Here is a 27,719-nt window from a genome sequence, read left to right as displayed (position 1 = left end):
TTTGTCAGTAGACTTTGTGAAGCCGGACGTGATGCAAACGGTGTCAAAGGTTATTCCATGCATGACGCGCATCTTGTGTTGCTCGCATACTGTTTGCTGGTCAACGAAGGAGTGGTCCCGTTAGAGAAGTGCCACTGGAGTCCAGCGGATCCTGAAAAACATTTCGCCACGGCCTCGAATCGAGCAGCAATGGGCCCCGAATGATTTAGGAGGTACTCGATAGTTAAGCAAGAAGGTTTGGCACGATGCGACAGAGTTCAACGTGCAGGGAGCAGCAGCGCCAATTATACTTACAGCCCGTTATCCTGCGGCATGCGTAGCACCATGCAGGACACTGCAGTTCAGGTCGATCAAGCCGAGTACGACGTCAACAGGCGGCAGCTCCCTGCGAAGACAGCGCGTACGAATATGGCCGCGTGTGCAGTAAAAAATATTACTTTCAAGCCTTGAAACAAAAACTTGAAGCGTGCAGCCACTCTGAGAAATTTACTCTGTATATAAGCCCTATCGTGTCAGACAACTAGAGCAGAAGTGCTTCTGAGTGCCGCCCACTCGATCCGCACCAAATACGCCAATCGATGAAGTAAAACGCTTATTAACAATGGGTTCGTCTATGGCTTGTATCTCTCTCCCAACAGCTACAGCATGACAACGATAGGCCTAGCGCATCTTTGTGCTCCATTTTTCTCGGTGTTGCATGAGACCTCATGAAAAGGGATGAATAGTCATGTTAATACAGCCGCCCGCTAAGCTTTTCAGTTCCTGCAAACAAGCAGCCATGCTTCGTGAAAGCAACTACTGGCGCTGTTTACAACAAAGGTGATGTCCCTGACAGCTACTGCCAGGATGTATTGTTTAATGCTGCTGTAATGGCACAGAACTGCCCTTGTTGAGCACGCTTGATGGTGAGCGTTCCAAAGAATGTAAAACGTATGGCAACCCACCCATCATAACAGCGCTCCTACAGAGAAATGGTGCATTCCGGACTCCCATGTCGTTCGGAGCCACAAACTTATGCTTCGTGGCTGAGGACTTACTTGGACTCTTTTGACGGTCAAGAGGTCTCCGCGGGTAGAAGGCCTGTCGGTTTCATTCCGGACGCTGGCTGAAACTAGTGCCTGGAATAAAAGCAGTTACGGATGCAACACTTCTCAGCACTACCTTAAAATACCGAGCATACGCCCATGCTCGAATAGCGCCCACTCCTCTTATTCTTGAAAATTCGATTTCTGTAAAAAAAACGTGAAACACTAATGCGATTATGTCCTGTATCTGGGAGTTGTTCGAAAACATGGCAACAGTATCTCAAGCGCCCATCATTCGGTATATATGCAACGCTATTAGGTAATTAGGGAAGCTATGAACGCGGGAATTAGACCATTCACACGAGGCACCGAAGATGAAGGTCATGCAGTTTCCGAGGCATAGCAGCAGAGAAATTTGACCGAGGGATGCGAAACGACTCGCATCAGTTTTTTGAAGCGTTGAACTTGTGTTAAGCGGACATCAAATATGGGAATGGCTATGGGAAACTGCGAAAAGAGCATCCAGCCAACGATCCTATTTCACGATATATATATCTGTTTTTTTCGGTAAATTGGCCCAGTATTATACCGCATTTCACCAACTAGCCAGCCATTTCTTATTACATGTGAGCCTTGCGTTTTACACTGATCCACACAAACAAACACGCACGCACATCAAAACTAATTTTTCTATGATATTGGCTATTGCATTTAAGCAATGCGGGAGTACATTTTTCGATTTTGTTAATATTCTTTTGGTCGGTATAGTCTTTATGCAGGCGGGCATGAAGTTAATGGCGTCAAAGATAATTTTATGCATGACGCTCATCTTATGCTGCTCGCATACTGTTCGCTGGTCAACGAGGGAGTGACCCCGCAGAGTACAGCCAATGGAGTCCAGCGGATCCTGAAACCCATTCCGCCGCGTCGTTGAATCCAGCAGCAGTGGGCATGAATGGTGCAGCTTGAAGTCGCACAACAGTGTTCAGCACGCACAGCACATTATGGTAGTTAGTTAGGCCAAAAAGTGCTCATTACATGAAGGTTCTAGTTAAAAAGGTGCTCGATAGTTAAGCAAGAAGATTTGGCCCTGTGCGACAGAGTTCAAAGTGCAGGCAGCAGTACCGCCCATCATACTCACTGCCCGTTATCCTGCAGCATGGGTAGCACCGTTCAGGACGCTGAAGTTCAGGACGAACAAGCCGACTACGATGACAACTGGCGACAGCTTCCTGCGAAGACAGCGCGTACGAATATGGCCGCGTGTATCGCAAAAAAAAAATACGGAGGCTCTTAAGACTACGTACGTGGATTGGTTGCGATGGCATGTTTTCCTAAATTTTTATTTCCTGTTTATTGGTTACTGTATTATTTGTTTACTAATTTTTCTCTTCCTTTATAGTGACACGCCTACTCAGTAGCATACAGTCGTAAGACAACGCATATATACTAGGTTTACATATACGTTCGCAAAGGAGCAACGCGGTTTTGTGGCCCATGGATTGCGTGCTCGACTCCGCAGTTTGAAAGTCCTGGTTTAAGGTCGCCGCGCCTTTTAAAGAAATTATTTTTACACCACGGTGATGCCATGCAAGATTTTTCGTTACAACATTTGCGGTCAACAGCACCCTGTTTCGTTCCCGATAAGCTGTATAATGCTTTCCCAATAATACAGGCGCCGAAAACTTTCCCGAAGGCCGAGCTAGAACTCTGCATTGCATGCCACTGAACATATTTTTGGATCCCTAGCTCTCAGTTTTTCCTCTCCATCGAACACTGAGCAGGAACTGTTTTGTCCGTTCTGGGAAGATAGGTGCACTACAATTGTAAAGAGGAAGGCACTCGGCAGCTGCAGCGGAAGAGCCGACACGCGCCGGGAGTCGAGAGCGCCAACCGTTTTGGGCCCGGACCGTTCCCTGCCTGCTCTACCCTGCCTTCGGAACCGACATTCTCCTCCAAAATAAAGCCAGTTTAATATTGGCAGAGGGGCGGGCTATCCGGTGAATTTTAATTTAACTTTTAGTTTTGTTCTTTTTTTATACTGACACGAACTATATACTTCTTTGAATTGCTAATTTAGCACGTACGAAGCACGTACGGAGACCGACACCAGCTTTACGGATCCTGCTCCATTTCCTCCGACATTGCAAATGACGACTGCATAAGCAACGTTAGCATAAATGTCTCGCCGTCTACCGATGGCCAACCACCAAGAGAAATGAGGCCTGATCAGGATAATCAGGCCTTCAGAGCGGGAGCACTCAGGAGGTGACCCCGTTCCTACTTAGAGTCACTGGATGCTGCTCAGAGCGAGTACTACTGCTAAGCCTTTGTGCTCTTGTACAGAGCAGCTCCTGTGCTGCTGAGCGGACATTGGACGTCGTGAAAAAAATATTAAGGGTACACTTAAGCTCCGCTGAAAGGGCATGGCATGATAGCGTAACGCGTTTAGTGTCCATGTATCCAGAATTGTTCATTGTCTGCTTTGCATTCATAGATCGCCAGGTGTCCTCATACTACAACTGGCGCATTGGTATTGGGGTTAAAAGATGCTCCACTGCCCCGCGATGGCAGGTAGCTGTTCCCAAGAAAACCCAGACTTGGACAGCAATCCCGATCCGCCATATGAGCGCAGGGAGGCAACCCTTCAAGAACAGCCCCCGGTGGAGCTGGTGAGACTCAGGTTGCTCTTCCGCAGCCACGCCTCCCGACCAATCAATCATTCAGTTAATTGGCGCCTGGTACGGTGGGCAGTTTGATAACAATCAATCAGTGACATTCAATATACCCGCACAACTCCCGCCGGCAGGCTTGCATTTTTTTTTTTTTTGCTATGGACGGTCTTGCCACCGTCAAAGGCGTTCGCCATTGCTTGTCTATGGCAGTCTTAAGTGCTCGATGCGAGAGATGAAAATTCTTCAAGAGAAAGATGTTGGCACACAACTGAAGAATGGACCGTTAGCTTCAATATTTTTATAACAGTACCTTACACATTTCTAATATTGAAAACTTTTTGTCCAAGAAAGCAGGACATGATAGACTGTCTACAAACAATGCAACCATAATCCATAAGGTACCCACCGGTGATGCAATGGGTGCAAGCTTTACCGTAGCCTGGCGCTAGACTTCTTTGCTTTGAAATTTTTGGGAAATGGGTCTTTGAGGTAACCTTGAGTACATGCATATTTAACATGCAATGAGCGATGAAATACAAGTCGTAGCATTAAGTGATCGTAGCCTGGCAATTAAGCCTAGCCGCAAACATTTAGCACCGCGAGCACAATGTTTCGGGCGGTACGCATTCTTGGTCGCTTTATGTACTACAGGAAACTGTCTCCGGTCCACTTCAGATAAAGGCCGCTGTCTCACTGCACACAGTGCGGGCAGAGCACGTTTTTCTTTTTCGCGCCCTCTCAAATATATGTCTCAGCACACAGTACTCGTGCTTTGTACAAGATGTCCGCGCTGTCCTTACTGCTTTAATAATGGGAAAAGGCATAGGATATAAAATCAAGGGCTGTAGTCTCACTACACCGGTGTCCAGCCGTCGACACTGTAATCCTAGCCTGGTGCTCGACTTCCTTTACTTCCTTTAGATGAATCTAATGCGATATCAGCTCTGTTACCTTTGCCTGCAAGGTATACGCCAAAAATGAAGATGAAGCGATGGCATCCTTAAGCTTCTTCAGAAGCACACGAATCTTCCAGAACATTTGCGAAGCCAGGTCGTGATTTCTTTTATTGTTCAGGAAACAATGTCACATCAGAGAAGGCAACGGCGTGAGCGTCAAAGTATGGTGACATTTTCAGGTGATCCCGCCGGCTCTCGGTGATCTTTCCATCTTCCTGTACTGCTCCTTTGAGTCTCGCCTTCTGCATCTGTTCTTTTTTCATACGTGATCTGCATCTGCAAAAATGATAGGCACGCTGTCATACACCTTGTTTAAGTAAAGAAGGCATGCACTGAACCTCAGCGGAGCATGAACCGTAGGGGTGCCAGAGTGGTTTGAGAATGCCATAGCTATGCTGGAGGCGCGACGTTCGATTCCCAGTTTCGCCGGTTATACACAGATTTGAAATGATTTCAAGCCTTTCCCTTACATTGTGGTTAGCTTATATTCAGGTGAAATGCTTGGAAATTGGTTTTTCGGCCCCACCTAGTGTAGACAAGATAAATGCTTCGCGCCAAAACGCTTTTGGGCCACAGCTTCCCTAGCATCATTAAAATTATTCATCACTCATAGTCACACTCCAGTCAGAGCATACCACTGAAAAACTAGCCAGGTAGCAACATTAAATGAGAAAGCCAGAAAATGTTGACAATAAACCGCAAAAGCAAATTTTCTGAAAATCACATAAAACCAGCCATGGGATCATCTTGTTTCTTCCTGCAATGTTGGTAATTCCATGCTCTATTTGCGAAAAATTAAAAACCCGAAGAGCGAAACCATGTGAAGAAAAGTCATTTCTAGGCGATTTTGAAAAAGAGGATTGCCTTCAGCTTTTAAAACAACGAATAATGTAAAATAAAATTTGCTATGAAACGACGAGCGTATTTGTATTTATTCTCAGGGAGCTTTCTCTCCCTTACGCCAGGAATAAAATTGTGCCGGAAGCCAAACTGCTTCCATACACGCATAACTCTGCATGGCGAAGTAGGCACTATTTCTCTCTGAAGCCCGGTGAGATCGGTAAACTGGAGCCACTGGTGGAGTGACTCGTACGCTGAAAGCCTCCACAAAGCGGCCGCGTGTAAATGTCACCCGCCCTGCGAGCGTTCAGAGTCGAACTCGCCATATGGACATGAGCCCGTCACGTATAGTGGACAACGTAACACGTGAGTCAAAATACAGTCTCAAGACAGATTTAGCCTACAGCGCAAGCCAGTTGTGTCATCGAGATGGGCGTCGTCCAAGGAACGAGATGCGGTGTGTTTAGCGTGTTCCTGTCCCTGTTTTCTTGCGCCGTTGTATTCAGTTCACGAAGTTCTGCTTTTACTCTCAATGCCAATCCAGATAAGTTCATAAATAACGAAACAGTCCTTACATATTCTACGCTGACGGTAACCGCTTAAGCTGCAAAGGCTCTTCATCAGGGAAACGTTTAATGGAGCAATGGTCAGCACCTCGCCCCTATGCAATCGTGGAATCACGGTGGAATGGACACTAAACGTGGAGGTACGCCGCGTAATTCTGAACGAAGAACTACACCAATACGTATTCGCAGAGTGGCTCTTTTGTCGAGTTCTTCGGACATTTCTTCGGACTGCTTCAAATGCATACTTTTTGCTTGAGTGCATAGACTATATTAGCGACTTATAGCTGCAAAAAAAAAAGAGAACTCATTCAGCTAAAGCGGCCCGCGGTTCATTCATTACGCGCCATTTTATACTCTCACTTCCCTGGATGTTAACAGAGCATAACTCCGGATTTTGATGAGGAAAATGCTGCCGTGCCTGCTAACAGATCCTTCGCCACCGTTCATTACGCATCCTGATCAATCACGTGCCCACAATTCCAGAAGCTACCTCCGGTAAGTGTGTGTTTGTTCAAGGTAGGAAAGAGAGTTTGGCTCAAACAGAAACGGGAAATATCTGCGCACCACGTCCGAATTGATAGCGTCCGAGCATCAGCTCAACTCGAGGGCGCACATTGCGAACTAAATTCTGATCTGATTTGGTTTGGTTTATTTGGGGTTTAACGCCACAAAGCGATTCAGGCTTTAAGGGGCACCGTAGTGAACGGCTCCGGAAATTTCGTCCTCTTGGGTACTTAAAACGTTCATAGACATCGCACAGTACACGGGCCTCGAGAATTTCTCCTCAATCGAAATTCGACCACCGCGCCAGGGATCGAACCCGCGTCGTTCGGGTCACAAGTTTTCTTTAAAATAACAAAAGCATTTCTGAATACGTTTAACGCATTGAAGCTCTTTGTGGAGAGGTTAGTTTGCGTATCACTGAGTCGAATGCAAATTTACCAAGTCTATAGGCTGGTGTGCATGCTCAGGTGGATGACACGTGTTGCTGTAGGTAGTCATCAATCGCGCATTTCTTTTCCAGTCAGTGAACTCGAAATCGGCGTCGGCACACAGCTATGCGCCGTTTTAGCATCGTTCGCAGTGCAGTGTGCCATGTTAAACAGCGCACTATAATCTGCTAGGAAGAGCAAGTGATCAGTCGCGAAGCATGTGGAGCGGTGAGCGTTACCACTTTCACCCGTTCCTGCTAGGGTGGCAGAGCCACCCGGCCTGTTCTCCAGTAGCGAGGTGATGATCGGGTTTGACGTTGACGGTGACAGACAGCAGAGCTTCGAAACGTGGGATGAGCGTCATAAACGTGAGTATTAACGCCCTAGCGTTAAAGGCCCCGTTCGTCAGAAAATGCGGTGTCGGCGTTGTGAGCGAAAAATCCCGAGCGCAGCTCTGGCAGGTGACGCCCAGAGCAACCTAAGAGGCAGGTGGGTCACCTTGCTCATGTGACATTGCCGCTTCACCACAACCTGCCCACCGGATAGTGAACGAAGTGCCCACCGTGGCAGGTGGCAGTTAAATAATCATTGGGCGCTTGGGAAGAGCAACCTGAGCCACACAAGGCCCACCGCTGGGAGCACCTGCCATCGCAGGGCAGTGGCGCATCGCTTAAACCAATTCACCACTGCGCCAGGAGGGGTGTGAGGACTTCCAGGTATCTATAAACGTAAAGCAGAGAATGACCTTGTGCATATATGAAATTAAGCCATCATTAGGCTAGCACAAAATACCCTTTCGGAGCTTCATTGCCCCTCCAATTTTTTTCAGTGCCATGATGGGCTAACGAAAGAATGTTGGGTAAAGAAAGCATATGACGCTACCCCTCAAGAAAGTGCGAAAACGCACTCATCAAATGGGTCCGGCCAGACAGTGCACACTTCCATGTGTAGCTCATAGAAGCACTTTCTTGAGCCCCAGAGTCGCGTCGACAGTGGTTCATGTTGAAAGTCTTTTGAATGTGCCAGTCATAGCAAATCGCATTAATAAAGTTTAGGCGACCATAGCTTCGGAAAAATGAGAAGTATTGATGGTGAAGTAGGCTGTAAATACATTTGTGCAGGGCGTTTTCAGAAAAAAAAATCAAAAGTGTGTTGTTCTCTTTGGGCCTATCTGCATGCGACACTGTTGTGTTGCAATTCTTTTAGTCCATTTGTCACACAGTTTCAGTCTATTCGCAAGGGAATAATACCTTCACTGTGCGACCCCGCCGCGCCAGAAAAACAGTTAAAAACACTGTGAATTTCTTACTGCATTTTCTCGCCTGTACCGAGTGTGCATTACAGCTAGACAATCGGAAATGATTCACGATTGCTACCATCTATTTGTTCAATCTCGGCGCCTTTCTTATCTACCGCTAGTGGTAGAAAGCTTTTATCGCTAAATTTCTGGTCCCCGCATAGAGCTGTAACATTACTCAAACTAGAGCAGACAGCTATGTTTGGTGGCATGTTTTCTTCTTTTCAACGATGCGGAAGAGACCACTACGCATGAATCGCCGTGTGATATTCGCCTACGACCGCTATAAATTTTACAACAGAATTTTTCTGTAATGCTGTTTCGGTTCCGGTTTCAACAAGCGAACGAAGGCTGTTACGTCAGAGAGTGTTTTTGTATCACGTGACACATGAAAAATTGCAATATAATCGCTGCTTCATCGTTTTAAATCGCTAAAGTGTTGAACCCAGCCTTCCTCAAGAGCAGGAATGAGGATGAATGTATAAGCAGTAATTATATTTGATGTTTTTTATGCCACGCGTGGCTTATAATCACCTATTGACGTCAAAGCCATCATTAGGCTGTTGAATGCGACACAGCACGAGAGAGGAATTCGATTATAAATCATTTAGCGGGCGCAGGAGAACACCACGTGGTAATCCATGTATAATAATGCCTCACGCATCATTACAAAGAAGAAAATACGCACCCGAAAGTTAGGTGTCCATACTATTAATTCTGCCGCTTTAAATACTATACGATATACATTTTCTCCTATTACCGCGTACGTGACCTAATCAAGCTGTAGGAAAATTACTTAATGTTTTAAATTAATAGGAGCACGCAAGAAATAAGCGCCGTGGCCGCACTGCAAAACGCGGAGAACAACTTAGTAGTTCACATCTGATTCTTTGCATTTTTAAGTCCTTACGGTGCTGAGTTTGCTGACACCAAACAGTTATGGTGCATGCTTGAAAAGGTGCATAAGTTCTTCAGACACTACAACAAAGCAGCCACCTTTGTACAACACAGGAGCCTTGAGGTCATTAGAAACCACGAACTCAATGGACTGACGTTCAAAGACCTATGCTCCCACCGATAAGTCCTCGCGGCAATGCCTATGCGCATGTTTTGTCGTTTCACGTTCTTCTTTCCCGCCGTTCAAATCTGCGATATACCATTACATGGTTACTGGACCAACAGAGGCAAGCTCAGGTGTGAATTTAGAACGTCTACATTTAAGTCAGCAGAATCGCTTTTTGGGCTTGCCAGTGCGTAGTCAGTAAACACTGTAGCACAGCAGAGTACGAGGATACAGAAAGAAAGAAAACACTGCCTCAGTGTTCGACTTAAGAGCGTCGACTACGGGAGGTTCAAGTGTTTACACCGGTGTGCTCGGCAAATATGGTGAAGACCAAATCCAAACATCCGCGGATGTTTCCTTTCCAGAAATACCCCTTTAAAACACAAGGAGTGCCATCTACCTCATTAATTTTGCACTACTATTGCTAGTTACAGCCACCTTCGCAATATCCAGTATATTTCCTTGTCATATCAGATAATAAATTTTTAAGTGTGTGCACCACAACACGAGGAATTGTTTGACACCATCCGGAACCCCGCTGCGTCAAACGGTTGGGCCGTAATGGCTTCCTGAAGGTCCTCGGAATGCATGGTGTGGGGGCGGAAAGGGCGTCATTGCGAACCCCACACATAATTTGGGCTTCTACTCAATTAGTGATTTTATCCACAGGAACGTACAAAGTCATTTGACACCATTTTGTACAATCTGCGTCGAACGGGTGGCCCCCAAATTTTATGCAAATGGTGGTCCCAAAAAAGGGTGTCCTATGATGAAGGCCGCTGCCTAGCACTTATAGTGTAACGGATCGAAAATATCGGTATCAATTGAGGCGCTACGCGCTCACTGTTATAGTGTGGTCACATGGTTATTGTTTTGGTCAATTTGACCTTCGCTGCCAACGGACCAGTCCTTGACAAACGTTAGTGCTAACGCACTTAAAACACGAGCGCTGATTTCCGGACGTTTTTGTTCGTCTCAAGATGGACATTTACATGGCAAACGAGTGGCCGGTTAGCCCGAGAGAATTTTTTTCGATTTGCTCTGATTTGCGCCACACTCTGTATAGTTGCATTGCATTGGCCTCGTCCATTAGTCTAGTGCTCATCAGCAGTCACTCACCTGTCCACCGTAGTGTAAGGAAGGCAGCGACAACAATGGCAGCATGTTAGGAGCCATGATGGTCACGTGACACAGGTATTTCGCACCATCATGTGGGATCCAACAGCGCGAAACAGTCGGGGCTGCTTCGTGGCTCTGAAGAAGGGGGAGTTTAGGAAACGGTCATCAGCCGAAATGTTTAACAAAGAACTCAGACACATCACACCGAACAACGAGAGCGATCGTGCAGCAAGCAGCGAGCGGCGTAATTTTTGTATTTATGCAAGCCCACTCTGTGAACACACTGTGAACGAGATCCCGCACTGTGCTTATGACACTAATATCGATGAATTTCGCTGAAATAAAGGCACCTTTTTCTCTTTTGTGCGATTCAATTAAAAACCGCGAAACGACTCGAATCAGTTTTTTGAAGCGCTTTAAGTTATAATGTTAGACGGACAGCAAACATGAGGAATGGTTTTAGAGGATTACAGAAACGGCATCCAGCCAACTGTCCTATTGACCGCAGTGGTGGGCTAGTGGTTAAGCATCCGCCTCGCATGCGGGAGGTGCGGCGTTCGATCCCCAGTGCCGCCGGGTACCTATCGGTGATACAATGGGTACAAGCTTTCCCCTGGTCTGGTGCTGGGCTTAACCAGGGTGAAGTGCATGGGAAATGAGTCTTTCGCCCCACTTTAAGCAAACGAAAATACCTGGTGCCATGGCGCTTTTTCGCCGGAGATTCTCTTGCGCCACAAAAATTCACTATCATCAGCATCGATCCTATTTGAGAATATCTGTGCTTGCGTCATTTGACGGAATATTATGGCGCATTTTACCAAGTAGCCAGGCATTACGTATTCCATATGAGCCTTGCGTTTTGCACTCATCCGCAAGCATGCACACACACACACACGTACGCATCGAAAAGAATTTCTCCGTGATATTCGCTATTGTATTTAGGCAAGGCGGGAGTATGTTTTTTGAACTCGTTCCAAAGTCAGAGTTAATTCAGGCAACGTGTGGCACAGTTGCCTAGGGCGCAGACCAAAATGTAAATGGATGCCTGACAAAGAGTCTGCACTCTGCACCCTTGCTCCCAGTCGAGAGCACAAGACATTCAGCGTATAAAATAAACACTAAACGAGGAAACAGAGTGGTTTCTAACATTGAAACTGGCGTTATTTCATATTGAATATTTATGTACAACAGTTGGACAAATACTGTAAGAAAAAAACAGAATAAAAACAAAAAGAGTGGCCATGCCGGCGGTGAGAACGGATACATAGTGATGCTATTTTTTAAAGCTTTCAATGATGGAATTTCCTGGATAATGCTTACAGCAGGATGGTGATCATTTATGAAACTGTAAATTCTGTAGCTAAGTTTCTGGGTGCCGTAGTTTGCACGTATTTTCTCCTTATAACATATATGCCGGGTGTTGTAGGTGTGTGTTTTCGTTAGATACTGATGACAAAAAGCGGTAGGATCGGAATGCATTTGTACGTAAGTAGCTAACCCTATCTTTTTGTTTGTAGCATTCCACAGCGTAAGCAGGTGGTGTTTTTTAAACAATGGGGCCGTGTGGCTAAGGCATGGTGCATTATCTATTAGTCGCAAAAATTTCTTTTGTAATAAGTACATGTTTTCTAAGCTTGTTCTAGCTGCTGTGAAGTGCATGGTCAAAGTGCAGTCAAAGTCAAGTGTATTCTTTTGTCAGTAGACTCTGTGAAGCCGGGCGTGATGCAAACGGCGTCAAAGGTTATTTCCTGCATGACGCCCATCTTGTGTTCCTCGCATACTGTTTGCTGGTCAACGAAGGAGTGGTTCCGTTAGAGAAGTGCCGGTGGAGTCCAGCGGATCCTGAAACCCATTTTGCCACGCCGTCGAATGGAGCAGCAATGGGCACGAATGGTGTAGGAGGTGCTCGATAGTTAAGCAAGAAGGTTCGGCCCTGTGCGACAGAGTTCAAAGTGCAGGGAGCAGCAGCGCCAATTATACTCACTGCCCGTCATCCTGCGGCATGCGTAGCACCGTGCAGGACGCTGCAGTTCAGGTCGAACAAGCCGGGTACGACGTCAACAGGCGGCAGCTCCCTGCGAAGACAGCGCGTACGAATATGGCCGCGTGTGTTGTAAAAAATATTACTTTCAAGCCTTGAAACAAAAACTTGAAACGTGCAGTCACTCCGAGAAATTCACTCTGCATATAAGCCCTATCGTGTTAGACAACTAGAGCAGAAGTGCTTTTGAGTGCCGCCCACTCGATCCGCACCAACTACGCCAAGCGATGAAGTAAAACGCTTATTAACAATGGATTCGTCTATAGCTTGTATCTCTCTCCCAACAGCTACAGCATGACAACGATAGACCTAGCGCATCTTTGTGCTCCATTTTTCTCGGTGTTGCATGAGACCTCATGAAAAGGGATGAATAGTCATGTTAATACAGCCGCCCGCTAAGCTTTTCAGTTCCTGCAAACAAGCAGCCATGCTTCGTGAAAGCAACTACTGGCGCTGTTTACAACAAAGGTGATGTCCCTGACAGCTACTGCCAGGATGTATTGTTTAATGCTGCTGTAATGGCACAGAACTGCCCTAGTTGAGCACGCTTGATGGTGAGCGTTCCAAGGAATGTAAAACGTATGGCAACCCACCCATCATAACAGCGCTCCTACAGAGAAATGGTGCATTCTGGACTCCCATGTCGTTCGGAGCCACAAACTTATGCTTCGTGGCTGAGGACTTACTTGGACTCTTTTGACGGTGAAGAGGTCTCCGCGGGTAGAAGGCCTGTCGGTTTCATTCCGGACGCTGGCTGAAACTAGTGCCTGGAATTAAAGCAGTTACGGATGCAACACTTCTCAGCACTACCTTAAAATACCGAGCATACGCCCATGCTCGAATAGCGCCCACTCCTCTTATTCTTGAAAATTCGATTTCTGTAAAACAAACGTGAAAAACTAATGCGATTATGTCCTGTATCTGGGAGTTGTTCGAAAACATGGCAACAGTATCTCAAGAGCAAATCATTCGGTATATATGCAACGCTATTAGGTAATTAGGGAAGCTATGAACGCGGGAATTAGAACATTCACACGAGGCACCGAAGATGAAGGTCATGCAGTTTCCGAGGCATAGCAGCAAAGAAATTTGACCGAGGGATGCGAAACGACTCGCATCAGTTTTTTGAAGCGTTGAACTTGTGTTAAGCGGACATCAAATATGGGAATGGCTATGGGAAACTGCGAAAAGAGCATCCAGCCAACGATCCTATTTCACGATATATATCTGTTTTTTTCGGTAAATTGGCCCAGTATTATACCGCATTTCACCAACTAGCCAGCCATTGCTTATTACATGTGAGCCTTGTGTTTTACACTGATCCACACAAACAAACACGCACGCACATCAAAACTAATTTTTCTATGGTATTGGCTATTGCATTTAAGCAATGCGGGAGTACATTTTTCGATTTTGTTAACATTCTTTTGGTCGGTATAGTCTCTATGCAGGCGGGCATGAAGTTAATGGCGTCAAAGATAATTTTATGCATGACGCTCATCTTATGCTGCTTGCATACTGTTCGCTGGTCAACGAGGGAGTGACCCCGCAGAGTACAGCCAATGGAGTCCAGCGGATCCTGAAACCCATTCCGCCGCGTCGTCGAATCCAGCAGCAGTGGGCATGAATGGTGCAGCTTGAAGTCGTACAACAGTGTTCAGCACGCACAGCACATTATGGTAGTTAGTTAGGCCAAAAAGTGCTCATTACAAGAAGGTTCTAGTTAAAAAGGTGCTCGATAGTTAAGCAAGAAGATTTGGCCCTGTGCGACAGAGTTCAAAGTGCAGGCAGCAGTACCGCCCATCATACTCACTGCCCGTTATCCTGCAGCATGGGTAGCACCGTTCAGGACGCTGAAGTTCGGGACGAACAAGCCGACTACGATGACAACTGGCGACAGCTTCCTGCGAAGACAGCACGTACGAATATGGCCGCGTGTATCGCAAAAAAAAAATACGGAGGCTCTTAAGACTACGTACGTGGATTGGTTGCGATGGCATGTTTTCCTAAATTTTTATTTCCTGTTTATTGGTTACTGTATTATTTGTTTACTAATTTTTCTCTTCCTTTATAGTGACACGCCTGCTCAGTAGCATACAGTCGTAAGACAACGCATATATACTAGGTTTACATATACGTTCGCAAAGGAGCAACGCGGTTTTGTGGGCCATGGATTGCGTGCTCGACTCCGCAGTTTGAAAGTCCTGGTTTAAGGTCGCCGCGCCTTTTAAAGAAATTATTTTTACACCACGGTGATGTCATGCAAGATTTTTCGTTACATTTGCGGTCAACAGCACCCTGTTTCGTTCCCGATAAGCTGTATAATGCTTTCCCAATAATACAGGCGCCGAAAACTTTCCCGAAGGCCAAGCTAGAACTCTGCATTGCATGCCACTGAACATATTTTTGGATCCCTAGCTCTCAGTTTTTCCTTTCCATCGAACACTGAGCAGGAACTGTTTTGTCCGTTCTGGGAAGATAGGTGCACTACAACTGTAAAGAGGAAGGCACTCGGCAGCTGCAGCGGCAGAGCCGACACGCGCCGGGAGTCGAGAGCGCCAACCGTTTTGGGCCCGGACCGTTCCCTGCCTGCTCTACCCTGTTTTCGCAACCGACATTCTCCTCCAAAATAAAGCCAGTTTAATATTGGCAGAGGGGCGGGCTATCCGGTGAATTTTAATTTAACTTTTAGTTTTGTTCTTTTTTTATACTGACACGAACTATATACTTCTTTAAATTGCTAATTTAGCACGTACGAAGCACGTACGGAGACCGACACCAGCTTTACGGATCCTGCTCCATTTCCTCCGACATTGCAAATGACGACCGCATAAACAACGTTAGCATAAATGTCTCGCCGTCTACCGATGGCCAACCACCAAGAGAAATGAGGCCTGATCAGGATAATCAGGCCTTCAGAGCGGGAGCACTCAGGAGGTGACCCTGTTCCTACTTAGAGTCAATGGATGCTGCTCAAAGTGAGTACTCCTGCTAAGCCTTTGTGCTCTTGTACAGAGCGGCTTCTGTGCTGCTGAGCGGACATTGGACGTCGTGAAAAAAATATTAAGGGTACACTTAAGCTCCGCTGTAAGGGCATGGCATGATAGCGTAACGCGTTTAATGCCCATGTATCCAGAATTGTTCATTGTCTGCTTTGCATTCATAGATCGCCAGGTGTCCTCATACTACAACTGGCGCATTGGTATTGGGGTTAAAAGATGCGCCACTGCCCCGCAATGGCAGGTAGCTGTTTCCAAGAAAACCCAGACTTGGACAGCAATCCCGATCCGGCATATGAGCGCAGGGAGGCAACCCTTCAAGAACAGCCCCCGGTGGAGCTGGTGAGACTCAGGTTGCTCTTCCGCAGCCACGCCTCCCGACCAATCAATCATTCAGTTAATTGGCGCCTGGTACGGTGGGCAGTTTGATAACAATCAATCAGTGACATTAAATATACCCGCACAACTCCCACCGGCAGGCTTGCATTTTTTTTTGCTATTGACGGTCTTGCCACCGTCAAAGGCGTTCGCCATTCGTTGTCCATGGCAGTCTTAAGTGCTCGATGCGAGAGATGAAAATTCTTTAAGAGAAAGATGTTGGTACACATCTGAAGAATGGACTGTTAGCTTCAATATTTTCATAACACTACCTTACACTTTCCTAATATTGAAAACTTTTAGTCCAAGAATGCAGGACATGACAGACTGTCTACAAACAATGCAATCGTAATCCTTTTGAAAGAGGTATTTGCATTCTACCACATAGGCGATAAAATTGTCATATTCAGCATAGAGTCTGCACTGACGGCTCTCAATTCAACATGTAAACCTCGGCACAACTTCTGGCAGAAGCAAAACAACAACAAGCAAGAAACGTGACAAAAAAAAAAACAACAAACGAACCAACACTAGAAACAGAGAGACAAAAAATCTTCGTTTCTGAAAGTGAGTTTTCGACAACTAGACACAAAGCAGACACAAGGGAATGTATTGCTTAGCTAAAAATGGGAGAACCGCCCATGTATGCAGGAGTTCCAGACGCTTACCATGGGCTATTTTTCTTGGTGCGATCTGCGTTGCCGGAGCATGGCAACGCAGAGATATTCTTCGCACCGGGCTGCTTCAGAAAACGCCTTCTTGCAGCGCTGTTTCTACCGCCGGTCGCACCAACACGAGACCCGAATCCGAAAGATGCAGCGGCGTGACACACGATGCCGAATGCCTCTTCCGCTTGTCTCCATGACAACGAAGAAACTGCGTCCTCTTCCGCGGCATATGTAACAAGAGAAATATGGTCAAGAATAAATCCAAACGTTTCCTGATGCGCAGTTGCTATTCACGCAAGCGCAAAGGAAAAAAAACGCGAAGACGTCACTACTGATTTCGCCTTAACCACCTTCGGTTTCGTGGTTGGTGCAAGCGAATTCATCCCGCCATTAGATTTCAACGAGGACGCCACCTTTCTTTGACGACTCAGTGAACGACAAAAGTCCGCTACGTGCGCATAGAAAAATAGACCCGTTAGCGAACACAGCTTCGTAATACGGCGAAGTGGCAATGAGTGGAGAGTATACCCACAAGCTATAGGAACAAGACATCGATTAGTTAACACCAACTTTGAACTCTGTATGGCAGCGATTCTTTTTTTTCTTTTCCTCTCTTTTGCATCAATCCCATTTACACAGGAAGCTTGGAACACCATGTAGTTATAACACCAGAATGCCTGATATAACGCTTAGGTCTCTACCGACGAACAGATGTGCTACCCTTGTGCTTTGTGCCCCCAGAGCTAAATTTCGAACCGGGAGGCACTGTGCGTTTTTTTGGGGGCAGTGAAGGGGTCCGGAAATCTCGATCACCTGGAGTTTTTTAACGAGTACTGACATCGCACAGTACACGGGCCTCTAGAATTTGGCCTCCATCTACAGTCGTACGCCACGGCCGGGATCGAACCCGCGTCTTTCGAGTCAGCAGCCGAGCACCATAACCACTGAGCCAGAACGGCGATTGCCACAATTATTAGACGCCTTTAGTGAGCCGTGTACCTTGTTACCCTTACCGGTACCGGAGGACCGTGTGTCCGCACGCGAATCCGCATGCGCAAATCACCTTGACGGTGCCAGATGGCGCCTGGTACACGGAAGCTAAGCACGCGCCTGCCGTATCGGGACCAATCAGTGCGTGCTCTCCGGTGGTGGGCGGGCTCCTGCTTCTCCGGTAACGGTAACGTAAAGACGGTACACGGTACGCTGGCGAACTGTCGGCATAACCACCAAAAAACATATCTGGCACTGTAAAAACTGCGAAAGTGACTAAGAAAAGGCCACCGTGATAGCTATCGAGGAACAAATGAACAACTGTAGATGTTGGAAAAAAGGGCTACTGATTGTGTGAACGAGGGGGAACACTGAAAGGTGAACCTCTACCTGTTCAACACTCGTGCTCAGGCACAAACGGCCCTTGCGCAACGCTCCCCGCTGCGCTGTCTCCACCGCCGATCTCTAACCACGTGAGACTCGAGATCGAAACACCCAGCAGAGTGACATATGATGCCTGATGCTTCTGCTACAAGTGTCATGACTTTCTCTGAGAGCGCCATAGGACCCATTAGTTATAATTACTTGCTGTCTACCGTGAACAATTAACGGCCGAACGAAAAGGTATATTTTGTCGCGATGTTCTCTCTTAGGTTAGTGGTTGTTGGGGATGAGGCTTCAACCCCATCGCAGGCCACCAGGGTTGGGGATTAAATCTCTCCGAATGGAGAATCCCCAGTTTTGATTCTCATGCTTGTAAAAAGATAAACAAACCCTACTGTACAGTTCTGCTCCTTAACGGAGTCCGACAACGCCCTTCGGAGCCGGGGCCTGCGGTGTTGAATAAGTAAGCCAACTCAAAGGCCCGTCCATCTCCAACTCTGCATCTCCAACTCTGGTGGCACCGGCGGTGTTGAAGCGCAATCCCCAACACTGATGGCCTGCGATAGTTTTGGAGCCCCATTTCTAACATGGTACAGGATACCGAATTATGAATGCGCAGATAAAGACAAAGGACGACAGAACTGGAAGACACGCCAAGGCAACAAAAAGAACGATGCATTTTGGATCCTGCGGATTTTCTGCAAAGAAGCTAATAAAGAAATCAGAGTGCCTGGTCTATGCTGCGAAATGACTTGGAGAGTTTCCAACAACTATATCTAAATGTTATTGAAGCTGACTGGCAGGCTGCTATCGCCATCGTTCTGAAGGGTCACTCCGTTGAGAAGGTATAACTTCATATCTATGGCTGTGCAAAAGGCCTAGGCGGACAAGACAGCTTTGGCGCTTCTGGACAAAGTGGCCCTTCAAAATCAGAGAAGAGTTCTGACGCCCAAGGCAGAGGAGTTGAATTAAATTTTTGCTGTGCCCAAAACCGACAAAGCGCTAGTCTTGGCCAATTCTTTCATGCTATGTCTTTACCTGCGCTTTCAAAATTCGGTGCATAGTTTTAAATAAAAAACTGAGTGGGGTTCACGCTGGTGTGTGGAAGTAAAAGACCCGTACCTGGTTGCTTGCGCCTTCCAAGTCCTCTCACTGGCTCCTTCACCCTTCTGAAATAAAGATAAAGGTGTTCGCTGGAGAACCTATCCAAGCGACAACAACGCATAGGAAGTATTATGAACCCAACGTCATCACAGAAAAAAAAATTGTTTTTTTGATAGTCTGCTACGCTTAGCCGTGGGAATAAATATTATAATTCAAAGATGGATGTTGGCGGTCAATGCAGTCCAGGGAAAATACAAGCATTTTCTCTCCCATTCTTACCCTCTGCCATTCCTGGAAATTAAGCGAAATAAATTGCGTACAAAACCATTGTATTATTCTTACCGTGCATACTGGCAAATAAAAAATTCAAGGCGAACGAAAGTTCTGTATATTGACGATCGCAAACTTATCACCGCGGAAATGCGCTAAAATTTTATTAACTGGCGTTCGCGTTTGAAGTGCGCATGCTAAATGTTGTTTAGCTGTACCATCTCAGTTTCAGGTAGTCCATGACAACTAATTTTTTAACCACATACATAAAAAAGGTCGTGCAGCCAGAAAAAAAAATCGCCTAAGTGCACGTTCGGCAAAAAAAAAATTAAGTGCCCAAGCTGTATACCGTGTACTGTTAGGTCTGCATAGAATACAAGATTCCATTCTTTGTAGATCGATACAGCAGCTTCACTAGGAGAAAGAGCCGCACTCCGCTAACAGGCACACAAGAATCAACAGATGAAAAGCTAAATACACTACACAAGTCCGGCATGCCAGTAGTTTTGTTTCCAGAACTATGGTAAAGAGAAAGGTTAGTTCTACGAAGTGAAATGTCACGATTTTAAGGCAGCAAAATTTACGAAGGCTTGCTCGATGATCGCCTGTAGATGAGGTTTCTATAAATTCTAGTATTGCGGCACTTAGCGAAATAATCTGAGTACATTAACATACCGCTAGAACCAGAACCGGTAACCCATAGCAATTATAGCTGTGGAGAGCTGTGTCATAGTTTCCAGACTCATAGGGAGAGATAACTGCGCAAAAACATTTCAGTAACGTGCTCGTATTCGACAGCCGCGGCCGGGATCGAACCCACCTCTTGCGCGTCATCAGGCGAGCGCCATAACCACTGATCCACCGCGGTCATGTGACCTTTTGACGCCATCACAACCTGGCCGCCGTGACAGGAACAACCGACCAAACAGATTGAGAGGTTAGTGACCTTCTGACACCGTAAATGTGCCCACGGTGACTGGTGGCAACCCGGTAGAAAATCTGATTAGACCCACAATTTGAAAGCTCACCCCCCACCCCCCCATTCCGCCAGGAAGATTCCAAACGGCCCCCAAAATTACGCCCACTCAAGAAAATTGAGGTTGAAGAAGGAGGGTTAGTTGACGGAGTACCGTTGATTAGTGAGTCGGATTGCTTTAATCTTTCAGTATAATCGAATGGAAGGTACTCAAAAATTCTAGAAGGGCCTTCCTCGTGCATATCGTATAAGGGGAATGGAAGCTTTTCCGACCGCAGTTTTGGCGCGAAAATCGCAACAACATTAGACTGTAGACACCACATCAAGCAACCTAAACGCTTTTGCATTTTCTTCTTTAACAATGTGGTAGACAAGGCTCCTAAATTTTTTGCTCTTTTCTATGAAGACCCAAAGTGTTATTCCTTTTTCACTTGCCACTCTGAAAAATTTGTTGTTGAGGCACATTGCTACACTTTACACACCTTCTGCTCCTTAGTCCTATTTGTTAATTACGCCACGAAGTCATCATGCTCTTGTAAAAGATCGTAGTTTTTATGTTGGTCATCCACGACTGAACATCGATGCTATGATGTTCGTGCTATGAACGTTTTCGGCAAGTTGTGAGTTGAATGAAACAATTCCATTGTTAAACCACTACAGCTCATGCACTCATTCTAAGCAACGATCACTCACCCACAGACTGTAGTGGAAGGGACACTGGGTGGCCAGGTTCCCTGGACGGGCATCCACACGCGACGCAGGTATCTCACACGAGGAAGCGGGCTTCGGCTTCGTCTCACCTGCACAGGGTAAATCCCACCTGAGGATTTCTCACTCATAAGAAAATCAGCAGCGACGATAAGACAGCAATGTTAATTTTTTTTTAGGAATCAAACAGCCCTTCGTTCTCTAGTGCTTAAAAAAACTCCGGAGATTTTTTGTTTTCACTCAGTGGTTGATTAATGTTGCTGAGGGCTTTCTTGGCAGAGTACGAGAAAGCCCTCATGCTTAGTTTATAAATTTACTGATACATGTGGTCTTTTTTTTTACCCACACTTGGGGAGTACTTCTTTATAATTCCTTTACATCAGCAAAATCTTTAAGCGGGAACAGGAACTGCCGCGTGAAGTGCGGAAGGCTGCTTTGTGTGACGTCAGCCGCGGTGCCATTCTTGGGAAGAGAGGACCATGTGCGAGCTTCCCGCATTGTGCCAAAAGCCAGTCGGCGACAGAACAGCACGTATACAAAGAACGACCTTCAGTTCACGGTTACTGCTCGATGTACTCCGACAATGACGGCTGCTTAACCAATGTTAGTATAAATTGATCGCTGTCTACCGATGATCCATCACCTAGAGAAAAGAGGTCTCATCAGGATAATCACGCGTTCTGAGCGGGAGCACTCAGAGGTGAAGCCTACTTAGAGTCACTGGATGCTGCTTAGAGTGACTACTCCTGCTCAGCATTTGAAATCATTTAGATTGACCCCTGTGCTGAACGAACGCTGGACCTCGTGACCGCTTTAAGGGGTATGACACGATAGCGCAAAGAGTTAATGCCCATAGATCCAGAATGGTTAATTGTCTGCTTTGCATTCGTAGATCGCTGATCGTTCTCAAACTAGTGTAGCGGTTAAAATATGCCCCACTTCCCCGGCACGTAGCTGTTCCAAGCACAGCCGCCGGTGGAGCCTGCGAGACCCAGGTTGCCCTTCCCCTGCAATGTCTCTTCAGCTGTCATTCGTTTAAATGACGCATGCCAAGGTAGCCAGTTTACTCACAATCAAGTGGGCAAGTTGTGATGGCGCCACATGGTCACGTAACATATTTGACAGGCGCCTCATTCCGTTTGTGTGCTTGTGCTCCCATGTTTCAAACAATCGCCGATGCCCAAGCCGGGCAATTTTTTTCGGACATGGTGGTAGTAACAGACAGATTAAAAGTAATTATACGGATTGCTTGCATGCAGCCGTTCAGGCAGCGGTTATCACTTGCGCTAGATTCGCAGCACGGACTCAGTGCTTGAAAGTCAAATTGAGTTTTATTTCAAACGAAAGGCGGAGACCAGTTTGCATTATTAAATTACTCGTCCTAAACATAATTTACTCCTGCCGGTGACAGTTTACATAATTAAAACTACAAAAACAAATCGAAGTCTACAAAACGGTGTAATCACAACCAAATATTCTCGACAAAATTATTCTCCAACAGGAAAGAGTTTAGGAACACAATTTTTTCATATATTGTAAGACCTCACTATAACAATCAATTTAACCGCAAATCTCCCGTCGACTATCTTGCATTTTTTTTGCTATTGTCGCTCTTGCCATGCCAAAGGCGTTTCCCATTGGTTGTCTGTGGCAGTCTTAACTGTTCGATGAAAGAGATGGAAAATCTTTAAGAGAAAGATTTTGGCTCAATTCGGAAAAATGGACCATTAGCTTCAATATGTTGATAAGAGTGCCTTACACTTTTGTAATACTCAAAATTTTTTTCCAAGAATATTGTGCTCGTTAGACTGTCTATAATCTGAAGTATAAACTTTCTACAGACAACGTAACCATAATGCTTTCGAAAGAGGCATCTGCTTCCAACCGCATAGGTGATAAAATTGTCACATACTGCATCGAGTCTACACTGACGACTCCGTAATCAGCATGTAATGCTCACAAATACTGCTGAAGGAAGCAAAAGAAAAAACAAGCAAGAACAAAGAAATGAGAACAAAAAAATTGCAGTGCCTTAACTCTTCTAACACTGGAATTAGGAGAAAAGCAAGCACGCTTGCTAAGCGTCTGAGTCTCGCCCATGGCAGCTCCACCCAAAGGTCGCCCAGTCAAAGGTCAGAGGCCAACTCAATGTCATGGATCAAGGACAGGGGTCAAGGGTACGCCACCATAACTGTCCCACATACGCTTATCCTTGGTTGGAATGAATGTCGTTTAAGGCCGTTGTGCTGGCTGCCCGAAGACTGCTTTACCTAGCGTGGTGAAGCATTTAAAAACCGCTTAAAAACAAAACAAACGACCCTACAACTAGACACAACTAATCACGAGAGAGTGTATTTATCAATTAGAAATTGCAGAACGCGACCTATGTATGTGAGAGTTCCAGATGCTTACCACGGGCTCTTTTCCTCGGTCCGATATTCACTGCCAGAGCATGTAAACCAGGAGATATTCTTCGCACTGGGCTGCTTCGGAAAACGCCTCCTTGCAGCGCTGTTTCTGCCGCCGATGTCATCCACGCGAGATCCGAGACCGAAACATGCGGCGACGTGACACATGCTGCACGATGCCGCTGCCGGTTGTCTCCATGACGACGAAGAAGCTGCGTCTTCTTGCACGGAGTCTACAACAGAAGTACAGTCAAAAGTAGGTACAAAAGTTTCGTGATGGGTAGTTGCTGTCAACACGCAAGTGCAAAGAATTAAAAAAAAGGTCACAGCCTTCACTACTGATTTCGCCTTAACCACATTCGGTTTTGTGATCGGTGCAAGCGAATTCATCACGCCGTTGGATTTCGACGCCACATTTCTTTGACCACTCAGTGAGCGATTAAAGTCCGCTACGCACGCATAGAAAAATACACCAGCCAGCGAAAGAGAGCTTCGAAATACGGTGAAGTGGCAATGGGCGGAGAGTATGCTCACAAGCCAGGAACAAGATATCGTTGAGTTACCTGTTTAGACTGTGCGTAGGTTAACACCAACTTTGAAATCAGTACGGGTCCGATTATTTTTTTTTCTTCTCTTTTTTGCATCAATCCTGTGTACACAGGAAGTGTGGAACACCATGTAGTTAGAAAACCAGAATCCCTGATAAACGCTCAGATCTGTGCCGACAAGCAGATGTGCTACACTTGTGTTTAATGCCATCGGAGGTAAATGCCACCGGAGCTAAACTTTGAACCGGGAGGCACTTTGCGTTTGTTGGAACCGGTTGTTTACTTTAGATTAGTTTCCGGGGGTTAAACATTCCAAAGCGACACAGGCTGTGAGGGACGCCGTAGTGAAGGGGTCCGAAGATTTCTATCACGTGGGATTATTTAAAATGGACTGACATAGCACAGTACACGGACCTCTAGCATTTCGTCTCCATCAAAATTCGACCACCGCGGCCGGGATCAAACCCGCGTTTTTCGGGTCAGCAGCCGAGCACCATAACCACTGAGCAACTGCAGCGATTGCGACACTTAATAGAACCCTTTTGGTATGCCGTGTACCGTGTTACTGTTACCGGTACCGGAGGACAAGGTGTCCGCATGCCAATCCGCATGTGCAAATCACCTTGACGGTGTCAGATGGCACGTGGTACACGGATGCTAAGCGCGCGCCTGCAGTATCAGGACTAATCAGAGCGTGCTCTCCAGCGGTGGGCGGGCTCGTGCTTCTCCGGTAACGGTAACGGTTAGACGGTACAGGGTGCGCTGGCGCACCGTCGGTATAACCACCAAGAAACATGTCTGGCACTGTAAGGACTTTCAAAGTAACTAAAAAAAAGGCCACCGTGGTAGCAATCGACGAACAAATGCGTAACTGTAGATATTGGAAAAAGGGCTGCTGATCGTGTGAACGACGGGGAACACTGCGATGTGAACCTTCTCCTGTTCAACGCTCGCGCTCAGGTACAAACGGGCCCCTCTGTGCACAAATTAAGAGGACGCTGAACGTCGCGGAAGCACTCACACGTCTGATATACTGCTAGCCCTGCAGATGGTCTGCCTCATCCGTTGACTACCGCTGCTAAGTGCCACGACCTCCTCTGAGAGGGCCGTAAGACGCATTAGTTATAATTACTTGCTATCTTGAGTAAATAACAACCGAGCCAAAAGGTATATTTTGTCGCTATGTTTTCTCTTAGGCTAGTGGCATAGCATACCGAATTTTTAAATGGGCAGATAAAGACAAAGGATGACAGAACTTGAAGACACGCCAAGGCAACAAAAACAACGACACATTTTGAATCCTGCGGATTCTCTGCAAATAATCTCATAAAAAAATCACAGTGCCTAGCCGACATTTTGAAAGGTCTCAAAGAGTTTCGAAGACCTGGATCTAAAGGTTATTCCAGCTGACAGGCAGCAGGGCACTTTCGCCGTCGTTCCGAAGGAACTCTTCGCTGAGAAGGAAGAACTTCATATCTACGGCTGTGGAAGATGCCTAGACGGACAAGACAGCTTTGGCGCTTCTGGACAATGTGGCCCTTCAAAACCAAAGCGGCAAGTTCTCACTGCGAAGGCAGAGGAGTTGAATAAAGTTCTTTCTGCGGCCAAAAGCGACAAATCGCCGGGCTTGTCCAATTCTGTCATGCTATGTCTTTACCTGCGCTTTCAAAATTTGGTGCATTGTGTAAATAAAAACACTGAGTGGGTTCTACTCTCCGGTGTGTGGAAGTAAACGACGCGTACCGTGTATCTGGTGCCTCCCAAGTCCTCTCTCTGGTTTCTTCGCCCTCCTGAAATAAAGGTCAAGGTGTCCGCTGGAGAATCTACCAAGCGACAACAACGCTCAGGCTGTATTGTGAACCCAACGTCACCACAGAAAAAAAATTGTTTTTTGATTGTCTGCTACGCTTAGACGTGGGAATAAATGTTATAAACCAAAAATGGGAGTTGGCAATGCAGTCCAGAAAAAATACAAGAACTTTCTCACATTCTTACCCTCCGCCTTTCATCCAAATTAAGCGAAATAAATTTCGTTCAAAACCGCTGTATTATTTCTACCGCGCATACCGGAAACTCGAAAAATCGCGGCGAAATGCAAGTTCTACGTCGTGACGATGGTGACATTTTCGCGGTGGAAATGTGCTAAAATTTTGTTAACTGGCGTTCGCGTTTGAAGTTTGCGTACTAAAAGTAGTTATCTGTACCATCTGAATTTAAGGTAGGTCATGATAACTATCTTTTTAACCACATATTTAAAAAGTCGTGCTGCCAGAAAAAAAAAATCCGCCTGAGTCTATGTTGGCAAAATAAAAGTGCCCAAGCTATATACCATGTACTGTTAGGTCTGCATACTATACAAGATTTCATTCTTTGTAGATCGATACAGCAGCTTCACTAGGAGAAAGAGCCACACTCCGCTAACAGGCACACAAGAATCAACCGATGAAAAGCTAAATGCACTACACAAGTACGGCATGCCAGTAGTTTTGTTTCCAGAACTATAGTCAAGAGAAAGGTTAGTTCTATGAAGTGAAATGTCACGAATTTAAGGCAGAAAAAATTTACGAAGGCTTGCTCGATGATCGCCTGGAGATGAGGTTTCTATAAATTCTAGTTTTACGGCACTTTGCGAAATAATCAGAGTACATTAACATACCGCTAGAACCAGGACCGGTAACGCACAGCAATTATAGCTGTGGAGAGCTGTGTCATGGTTGCCAGACTCATGGGGAGAGATAACTGCGCAAAAACATTTTGATAACGTGCTCGCATTCGACAGCCGCGGCCGGGATCGAACCCGCCTCTTGCGCGTCATCAGGCGAGCGCCATAGCCACTGATTCACCGTGGTCATGTGACCTTGTGACGCCATCACAACCTTCCCGCCGTGACAGGTACAACCGACCAAACGTATTGAAAGGTCACGTGACCTTTTGACACCGTATAAGTGCCCATGGTGGATGGTGGCAACCTGGTATAAAATCTGATGAGCCCCAAAATTTGGAAGCTCACCCCCCCCCCCATTCCGCCAGGAAAATTCCACACGGCCCCCAAAATTACGCCCACTCTAGAAAATGAACCAAGCTTATGATTAATCAGGGTTAGTTGGCGGAGTACGGTTGACTAATTGATCGGATTACTTTATTTCTACAGGATAATCAAATGGTAGGTACTTAAACATTCTAGAAGGGGCTGCCTCATGAATATCGTATAACGGCAATAGAAGATTTTGCGACCGTAGCTTTGGCGCGAAAATCTCAACATTAGACTAGATGCCATATAAAGGAACCGTAATGCTTTTTCATTTTCTCCTCTAAGAATGAGGTACACAAGGCTCCTAAATTTTTCCCCTTTTTCATGAAGACCCAAAGTTTTATTCATTTTTTACTTGCTACTCTATACAATTTTTTGTTGAGGCACAGCAGTACACTTTAGACACCTTCTACTTCTTATTCTTCTCTTGTTAATTACCGCAGGAAGTCCACATGCTGCTGTAAACAGCGTCGTTTTCATGTTGGCCATCCACCACTGAACATCGATGCTATGGAGTTCGTGCTATGAATGTTTCCGGCAATTTGTGAGGTGAATAAAATACTTCCATTGCCAAACCACTGCAGCTCAATTCGCAGCCGCTGTGCACTCATTCTAAGCAGCGATCACTCACCCGCCGACTGTAGTGGAAGGAACGCTGGGTGGACAGGTTCTCTGGACGGGCATCCACACGCGACGCAGGTATCTCACACGAGGAAGCGGGCTTCGGCTTCGTCTCACCTG

At 46.2% G+C, this 27,719-nt stretch overlaps 1 protein-coding gene and 1 long non-coding RNA gene across 3 annotated transcripts; both read right to left on the bottom strand.

Moving 5' to 3' along the window:
• Positions 1–292: 292 nt before the first annotated feature.
• LOC144100582 (uncharacterized) lies at positions 293–2,258 on the bottom strand. The gene is made up of 3 exons (XR_013307744.1): positions 2,167–2,258; positions 1,038–1,118; positions 293–385 (listed from the first exon to the last, which is right to left on the bottom strand). It is a non-coding gene; the product is annotated as an uncharacterized LOC144100582 (long non-coding RNA).
• A 2,529-nt stretch (positions 2,259–4,787) lies between these two features.
• Positions 4,788–27,719, bottom strand: LOC144100581 (uncharacterized). Of its 2 annotated transcripts, none has more exons than XM_077633478.1 (11): positions 27,610–27,719; positions 25,691–25,737; positions 23,404–23,632; positions 20,977–21,083; positions 19,056–19,102; positions 16,560–16,776; positions 14,328–14,418; positions 13,201–13,281; positions 12,458–12,548; positions 10,474–10,608; positions 4,788–4,932 (listed from the first exon to the last, which is right to left on the bottom strand). In XM_077633478.1, the coding sequence occupies exons 4-7, from the start codon at positions 21,027–21,029 to the stop codon at positions 14,334–14,336; spliced, it is 402 nt and encodes a 133-aa protein (XP_077489604.1). In that variant the 5' UTR covers positions 21,030–21,083; positions 23,404–23,632; positions 25,691–25,737; positions 27,610–27,719; the 3' UTR covers positions 4,788–4,932; positions 10,474–10,608; positions 12,458–12,548; positions 13,201–13,281; positions 14,328–14,333. The 2 variants fall into 2 exon arrangements, with proteins under 2 accessions (XP_077489604.1, XP_077489605.1); XM_077633479.1 differs by having other exon boundaries at positions 27,610–27,713.

Source organism: Amblyomma americanum, chromosome 8, assembly GCF_052857255.1.
Source record: "Amblyomma americanum isolate KBUSLIRL-KWMA chromosome 8, ASM5285725v1, whole genome shotgun sequence".
Lineage (NCBI taxonomy): Eukaryota > Metazoa > Arthropoda > Arachnida > Ixodida > Ixodidae > Amblyomma > Amblyomma americanum.
The sequence above is the reverse complement of the archived record's forward strand: the minus strand, read 5'-3'. Positions and strand labels throughout refer to the sequence as shown.

Bases quoted from the DNA above. Each gene is read 5' to 3' on its own strand.
- LOC144100581 (XM_077633478.1), bottom strand. From the start codon at position 21,029: ATGCCCGTCCAGGGAACCTGGCCACCCAGTGTCCCTTCCACTACAGTC. The intron at 19,103-20,976 runs GTGAGTGATCGT...TCTTTATTTCAG, and splicing joins CCTTCCACTACAGTCTGTGG to AAGGGTGAAGGAGCCAGTGA. The intron at 16,777-19,055 runs GTACGGGTCTTT...ATGCCGCGGAAG, and splicing joins TGGAAGGCGCAAGCAACCAG to AGGACGCAGTTTCTTCGTTG.